The sequence below is a fragment of the Barbus barbus genome (assembly GCF_936440315.1).
Source record: "Barbus barbus genome assembly, chromosome: 29".
NCBI lineage: Eukaryota > Metazoa > Chordata > Actinopteri > Cypriniformes > Cyprinidae > Barbus > Barbus barbus.
The window spans coordinates 7,493,696-7,501,624 of NC_136757.1; the positions used below are offsets into that span (position 1 = coordinate 7,493,696).

The 7,929-nt window shown below is 35.7% G+C and overlaps 1 protein-coding gene across 3 annotated transcripts; it reads left to right on the forward strand.

Moving 5' to 3' along the window:
* Positions 1-7: 7 nt before the first annotated feature.
* Positions 8-4,853, forward strand: LOC306849820 (uncharacterized protein). 3 transcript variants are annotated; one of them, XM_079385146.1, is made up of 8 exons: positions 8-504; positions 1,486-1,628; positions 1,757-1,919; positions 2,012-2,072; positions 2,151-2,263; positions 2,693-2,768; positions 3,550-3,709; positions 4,146-4,853. In XM_079385146.1, exons 1-8 carry the CDS (start codon positions 500-502, stop codon positions 4,280-4,282), a joined length of 858 nt encoding a protein of 285 aa, XP_079241272.1. In that variant the 5' UTR covers positions 8-499; the 3' UTR covers positions 4,283-4,853. The 3 variants fall into 3 exon arrangements, with proteins under 3 accessions (XP_079241272.1, XP_079241273.1, XP_079241274.1); XM_079385147.1 differs by having other exon boundaries at positions 426-504; positions 1,887-1,919; XM_079385148.1 differs by lacking the exon at positions 8-504 and adding an exon at positions 1,248-1,394 and having other exon boundaries at positions 1,887-1,919.
* Positions 4,854-7,929: the final 3,076 nt, after the last annotated feature.

Consider the following 7,929-nt stretch of genomic DNA (forward strand, 5'->3'; position numbering starts at 1 on the left):
TTCCCCTGGCGCGAGAAGACAAAACAAAAACAAACACATTTGGAAAATCTAAAATATATTTTAATGTGATTATAGTTAAATGTGCTGAGTTGTTTAGATTGATTAATAATACGAAAATAAATTATTAAATATATTATTTATTCCACATGTATTACGTATGTTTTATTTAAATTTTTCTAGTTAAAAACACACAACTAATTATTATTTATGTTATTATATTTCATATTATTATTTATATTCATTTCATATTGCATCGACTGTTGTAAAACTATAGTAAATATAATATAGGTTTGGCGAAAATGTTTCATAATCTTAATTTGATTATGTAATACAGATCTGAGAGTTTGATTTTCATAACAAATAAGTTACGATCTTTGCATTAGCGCTTTACACTGAAAGTAGGCCAGTGATCTTCTCCTGCTGCTAAGCAACCAAACTTTACACAAGCAACAGGTTTGTTATCGCTTGCGAGGATGCACTCTGGTGTTTGTTTTAACAAATGAGGTAAGTGTATATAAATGTTATAGTGTATTTATATGTATAATAAGTGTTATAGTGCTGTTACACCAAATGGACAACATTTTGGAACGAATCCAGTTTAAATAAAACGTTATCTTTTCTTAAATCCCAGGAAATAAATGATTATCACAAAAATAGGGTTGTTCTATTTTTATTGTCACATTGCCATTTTATTCAGTAAATCAATAAAAGGCTGTGGGGTTGGTTATTTTCTCACTAATAATATTTTATATGCTAGAATATTCATAGGCTAAAAAAAGACTCTTTAAAGGAATATTTCACCCAAAAATGAAGATTTACTCGCACTTGGGAATCAGGCCATCCATGATGTAGATTAGGAGAAATGTAGCATGACATCACTTGCTCACCAGTGGATCCAGTGCAGTGAATGGGTGCCGTCAGAATGAGAGTCCAAACAGCTGATAATCCACAAGTAATCACTTCAGTTCATCATTCAAGTCCTCTATCCATCATATTGTTTTCTCCATTGAAAGAGTTGTCTCTCGTCTGAATCAGGAGGGAAATATGCCCAGATCAGGCACTGTTTATAAGTGAAAACAGCCTCAAACAGTAGTGAACATATATGGATTTTTCTGTGGACTTTGATGTAAGAAGGCAAAAACAGATGGACGTTTTGGATGTTAGACGTTCATGGATTTGTCTTTTCTCTTCACAAAACATTAACTGATGGACTGGAGTGGTGTGGATTATTGTGATGTTTTTATCAGCTGTTTGGACTCTCATTCTGACGGCACCCATTCACTGCAGAGGATCCTTTGGTGAGCAAGTGATGTAATGCAACACTTCTCCAAATCTGTTACGATGAAGAAACAAACTCATCTTAGACGGCCTGAGGATAAGTAAAGTATTTTTGGGTGAGCTATTGCTTTAAGTCTGACCACTCACAAGTCTGATCAGGTTCACTGTAGTTCTTTGAAAACTCATCTATTTTCCCTCATTTTTCAGGGAGTTTGAGGCCAGTGTGGATGGAGCTCATTGTTTCAGGGTGCTGTGTTTGCACACATGGTGCTGGGACACAGAGCGCCGCTGCACCAGAGGAATCAAACGCCACACTCCAGCACGCCCGAGGAAGCACGCTCTCAAAAACGGTGTGTTTCCATTCCAGATTTCTGATATTGCATCATTTCTTTGTGTCATCTACATCCAGTCCCTTATTCATTTGATTTTTGTCAGTATAATGCCATATTGTTATTCTGGTCTCTTGTGATACGAGCAGAGGACTTTCCGTCTCTGAGTATAGTTAATGTCTCTGAATGGGCCGGACGGGGGAGACCGATTAAAGAAAGGCCACTGTACGGTGCTGACACAGAGGCGCCTTTAAATGATGTCTCTTGTGTTTCTCTCAGCAAACAGACAAAAGACACTCAGAAGATTAAGAGGTAAGTCTAATACATCACTGCATTAATACAAAAGTGATCAGAACTATTATTTTTCTATCCCAATACTCACAGTCTGTGGTTATTGTTGGCAGGGCAAATCTTTCCTTCCCAGACATCATGTTGCCCAGCGATAAACCAAACAATACTGTCAAGGTATATAGAGGTTACACTTGACTTCCAAAATATCAATAATCATACCTGAATTAAATAAACCGTGACTTGTGATTGCAGTTAAATACAGTTGACATCAGTCCTTTAATGGGCCGCTCTGAGTTGCCACAGTGTCCAGTGGTTATGTGGATTCCCAACCCACACCATGAGCCTCACTGGCTCTGCCAAAACAAGTAGGCCTGACCTTACAATAATTGCTTCCCATTGCATCAACATTGTTTATAAATCATATAAGTGGTACTGCATATTATAGTGTTTTTAAACCACCTTTTATGAGTTATCGATATCAAACATGCGATGACCATATGTCCTATTTTTCCTAGACATGTCTGGGCTTTCTAAATTGCTTTTTTTTCTTTTGCAATGCTGATGACCGTTAAAACAAGTTATCACGGTCTGTGAAAAGGGTCCATAGGAATACGAATTCAAAACCTCGACATTTTAGGCAGTTTAAAAAAAAGTCCTGACCAGGACACATCTGGGAAAAGGAGAAAGTATGGCTACTTAAAAATAAATAACATACTTGTTCATTAGTCACATGTGCAGTGTTTTTTTAATACTTGCATTTAACTGATGTTTGGCATCTGTTTTTCACTGTAAAGGTCTAAATCTCCAAACATCACTGTAAAAGAGTTAGTCTGCCTTCCATCTTGTCCAATGACCAAGCCGTCCATAGTGGTGAGTAACCAGGCAAGGTGTCTGATATAATTATGCAGCCATAATAATGGGCAACATTAGAGTTTAGAAAAATAAAAGTAATTGGAAGATGCAAAAACTTTTTTATTTACAAAAAAACAAATAAAAAAATGTATATGTCATTTAAAATATGTATTATTAGTATTAATACATTTTGGATATATTCAACTCCATAAAAATAAACACATACATTTGTCTCTCTGTATAATTATTACCTGTATTTCAAAAAATGAAATATTTTATCACCAGATATAATTTTAGATATTATTTTACTATTGGGTGCAGGACACTATAGTTCATTTATGTAGGCTAAGTGAGGAAAGCAAAATAAAGTAAACTGACATATTATACCCCAACATTTTCATACAGTGGACTACCAGTAAAATTAATAAAAATTTGGGACCAAAAAAATATTCAGACACTTTGACCTGAGCATGTTTTGCTTAAGTGATTTTTCTTTCATTTCTAATGCGCCCTTTTTACACCACAGACTGAACAAAATTAAGCATTGCTTGGTAATTGGTTGAGCTAAATTAATATTATCTAATTGTGTACTTAAATTTAACAGCTGACAGCTATTCAACCTAATTCACCATTACATCAAAGTTATCTGACATTATCAAGATGAATATGTTCTGACACAGTTTAACTCTTGAGTTCTTGTCGTATTTTATTACTATTTTCGAAACTATAGCGAAAAAACTGTCATAATGTGAGAAATGTTGAAGGTGTCTGTGTGCTGTTTTTGTTTGTTTATATTCAGGCCAACCAGCATAAGAAGTGTAATGGGTGTAAAAGGAGAGGGAAGAGAGGAATTAACTCTACACAAGAGGGCGCTGGCAGCCCACGGTGGGTTGGCATTGGCTTTAATCCCATTCCCAAAACCACCCCTCATCACCTCTCCCACAGCCTAGCGTTCAAAGGTGAGCATACATGTGTTTTGGGATAAAGCTACACTTTGCCTAGCTCACCCATATTAAATGAAAGAAATTCTCAGTTCTTTAATTGGAGTATTAGAGTACTACCAACTTAAAGGGACTGTCCCTCATGTCATTCCAAACCTGTATGATTTCTTCTGCTGAACACAAAAGAAGATATTTTGAAAAGTGGTTAACAAACAGTTTTGGTCCCACTGACTGTTTTTATCCATATTGGACAATGGAAGTCAATGGGACCCCGAAACGGTTTGGTTACCAACATTCTTCAAAATATCTTCTTTTGTGTTCAGCAGAAAGTCATTCAGGTTTGGAACGACATGAGCGTGAGTATAATATTTAATTGATAATATGATATAGCATGTTATATTTCAGTGTGGCTTTCTTCCTTTTCTTTCTGTCTCTCCCACTCATCTGTCCACAGAAAGTGGGTGGGAATCATTGGGTCAAAAACTGCCAAGCCTAACCACACCACACCCAAACCCAAAGAGCAGTAGTGTCAGCCTTGAGCCTGAGTTTTGGATCAGTAAAGTGCTGGAGAGGCCACTGAAACAGACCTAAACATCTCTCATACTTACTGATTAAAAAGACAAAGGTTTTTAACTGTAAATGGAAAGTCTATTCCATAAGTGTCCAATGATTCAGTGCACTTTGTCTTGAAAGTCTATTCCTATTTTAAACATACTAGTTTCAACAAATAAGGAAAATGTAGCCTGCATAGTTTGTTTTTCACTGCCTGAACAGTTAATTTATTCACGAATGTGCATTATGATAATAAACAGCAGGTGGCAGAGGAGATCAGAGAGATTCAAACCCTAACTGAAAAGAACTTGCAAAGTGATTACATCACATTTAGTGTGAGTTCAGATGATGTATGCTATATGAATAGAACTGCAGTTGACAATTATAAACAAACAAAACATGCACTATTGTTGAAATGTATTTTTATGTTTTAAAAAGAAATCAATACTTATGTACAACCAGATAGTATTTAGTATGTAGTTAAAATCATGTTTTTTCCTGTGATCACAGTTTAGATCACTGCTTTTTAGACTTAGGGCTTTGCCAACACAGATAGTTTATAATGTATAAAAATACAGACTTTAAATACCTCCTATAAAACAGCTTTTTTAAAACAGTCTCTCTTTTTTTGCACCAACAAAAACTAAGGTTAAATCTAGATTAAATCAATGTATTCCAATAATTTTGTTGCACCAAATGTTAAACTTTCTTTAAAAATAAGGAGACCATCATTCTGATCCTTTTAATATACATTTAATATATATGAATTTTAATCCCCTTTTGTCCTTTACGTTAAACATTGTTTGAAATCTCAGTTAGAATTAACTTTTAACTTACATGTGAGGAGGTTTAAATATTAATAATAAAAAGAATAATTAAAAAAACACCTACAATCAAAATTAAACACAGATGAAGATTTTAATCACAAAAAAGAACTAAAACTAGATCAACCAATCTTTTATCTCTAAACTTTGCTTCAATGAATCCTTAATGGTGCACTCCATTTGTGTTTTCAAAATTTTGAATAGTAGTATATGAAAAAATAATAATAATAATAATAATCTGGTGAAACATCTGGTACAGCATAACCAAAGAGGGTTTTATAAGTAATTTTGCAACTACATGTCAACTAACTCTCATTAGCGTTTCAGTAGCCTGTTAGGACCATCAAAATAAAGTGATAGCAGAAATTATGCAGACAGTCTGCTACTCTAATGGCTGCTGGTTGACATGTAGTTGCAAAGTTACTTATAGTTAGTAAAATGTGGAATATCAAAATAAAGTTTTACAAAATAAAATTTTGTAATGCATTTAACTACTTTTCACTAGCAACCAATGGAAAAAGAAGCTTTCTGGGTCCATATGATGCACGTATTTACTACATTTACTGGCAGAGGTTAACAGGGCCATGCTAACAAACCGAACCTTGACCCTTTGGTACAAGCACACACGCAGCTGCGGGGTCCACCCTGAGTCGGTTCTCACACCCAGCGTCTGTCTCTGTTCCAGGTAACCTCCCGTCTCACCGCACTCTCATGTCCACACACCCATTGCACTTGTTTTTCCATTAGCACAGAGACTTTGAATGAGTTTATGTAGGAGAGAATGGGCAAAAACACAGAGAGAGTGGGTTCTGTGCACTGGGATTTCCACAGCTGACGTCCAGGAGAGGATACAGTTGGGTTCCTCACCGCTCACAGATGCTGGGACACTATAAACATAACATTTGTGACATGCCAGGTGTGACCCAAAAACTATACACTGAATACAGCTCTGGGTGACATGCCATATCCACCCAAATGAATAGATCATTTACCGCATAGTTAACATGAAATTTGTTTGTCACTGAGGTTCCTCCCAAGTGTGCAGGTGCTTCCTTTAATCTGAATCATATAATTTATCATGTGTTTGGAATGGAATATTAGTTTGCTACTTTTTATAATCTACGTCTAATATAGAATTAAAAAATACTTTCGGAAGGGAATGTGTTATGCACTAATAACATAATCATATGATCACATTTAATTTTAATATTTGAGAATTATGGCGGAAACATTGTTATTGTGAGTTGATAATACAACCCTAAAACACACCATTAGCTCCTTTTAGTTTTAAAACTCTGTATTACATTAGTGTTGAAATACCTTTGTCAGAAAGTGAAAAACAACTGAATTAAATGTGAAATTTCACAGCGAATCCATAGAATGCCAATCAAACACACATCTAAACTTGTAATAGGAATTTCAACACTAAATTGTTGTCACATGATCGTTCTTCATTCATCACATGACCTCATCACTGTGTTTTATTCAGTAAGTGGCATCCAGTTGTGATCTTGCGTTTTAATTACATTTTGTATAAATGTCTTGACATTTCGCCGACCAATCATAATGAGTCCAGAAAAATAATGCAAAATTCATTTTTGATAATTCAGTTTATTCATTACACTGGAAATTGGAAGGTCAAGTTAAAGGCATTGCATTGTGGGATAAAACAGTGAGTGCATGTGTGTTCACATTTGAGCAAATGTTGTATTATTGGGGTATTTCATGCATACAAGACATTTGCATAAAGTGCACTGTATACGCATACTGCAAAAATAGTAAGTATGGTAGTACAATATGCTTGACCAAATATAGTCTGTCTCCTAATTTAGTCTGGTGGTAGAGCATGACTGGAACAAACACAACTCACAAAGACAAATTGAGCCAGTGCTGAATAAAGCATTACACACACAACGGGCTCAGACACGTCATTGACTGCCAGTGTTTGTTCAGAACAGACGCTCACAGCCACGGGACCGACCACTATATCCTGACCTTCAAACACACACTTAAAAGAGAAATGTGATAAAATGACAATACCAGACATATTTGTGTGGTTGCTTGGAAGAGGACCTGACAACTGTGGTTATGTATAAAACGAACTGCCATACTATATTTCTGCAGTAGGGCCTACATTTTTTTTTTCTTCTGTATACTCATGTAATCCAGGTGACTATACTAGTGTAAATTTGCCATTTCCAATGTGATGAATACACCAGTGTCACGAACAATTGGGTTCTTCTGTTGAATCTAGTCTACCAAGGATCCATGCAGGGAAGCTAATTATATATAGAATAAATAAAAATGTGTAAATTATAATTGGCTAGACTAAACCCAAAGTATACTTTGGTTTTTGACACATACTATATGGTATGTGTACAGTGGGTGGCATGAATTTCTTCATCAGTATAGTGCAGGTGTACCATATGCACGCTGTTGATATGCCAGCAGTATGCTAAACTAGTATGCACCCAGCAAATAACTTCTGGAGAGAAATAGTGCAGACAACGGACAAGGCTGAAACATTTTAGTATGCACGTGTTTGTGCACACTATTAATTTTCAGTGTGAACATACTATTCACACTATTTATACTTAAACGGCAAAGAATAGTGCTTAAGTATGCGAATTGAGATGCATCATTTAAAGGGTTAGTTCACCCAAAAATGAAAATTCTGTCATTAATTTCTCACCCTCGCGTCGTTCCAAACCTGTAAGACCTTCGTTCATCTTCGGATGCAATTCATTTTTGATGAAATCCAAGAGCTTTCTGATCTTCCATAGACAGCAAGGGTCCTACCACGATCAAGGCACAGAAACGTAGTAAGGACATCGTTAAAATGGTCCATGGGACATCAGTGAT

What these genes read in the sequence shown, in the direction of transcription:
- LOC306849820 (XM_079385146.1), top strand. An exon ending in AACCAAACAATACTGTCAAG is followed by an intron (nt 2,073 to 2,150) that starts GTATATAGAGGT and finishes TTGTGATTGCAG; the next exon opens with TTAAATACAGTTGACATCAG. An exon ending in CCACAGCCTAGCGTTCAAAG is followed by an intron (nt 3,710 to 4,145) that starts GTGAGCATACAT and finishes ATCTGTCCACAG; the next exon opens with AAAGTGGGTGGGAATCATTG.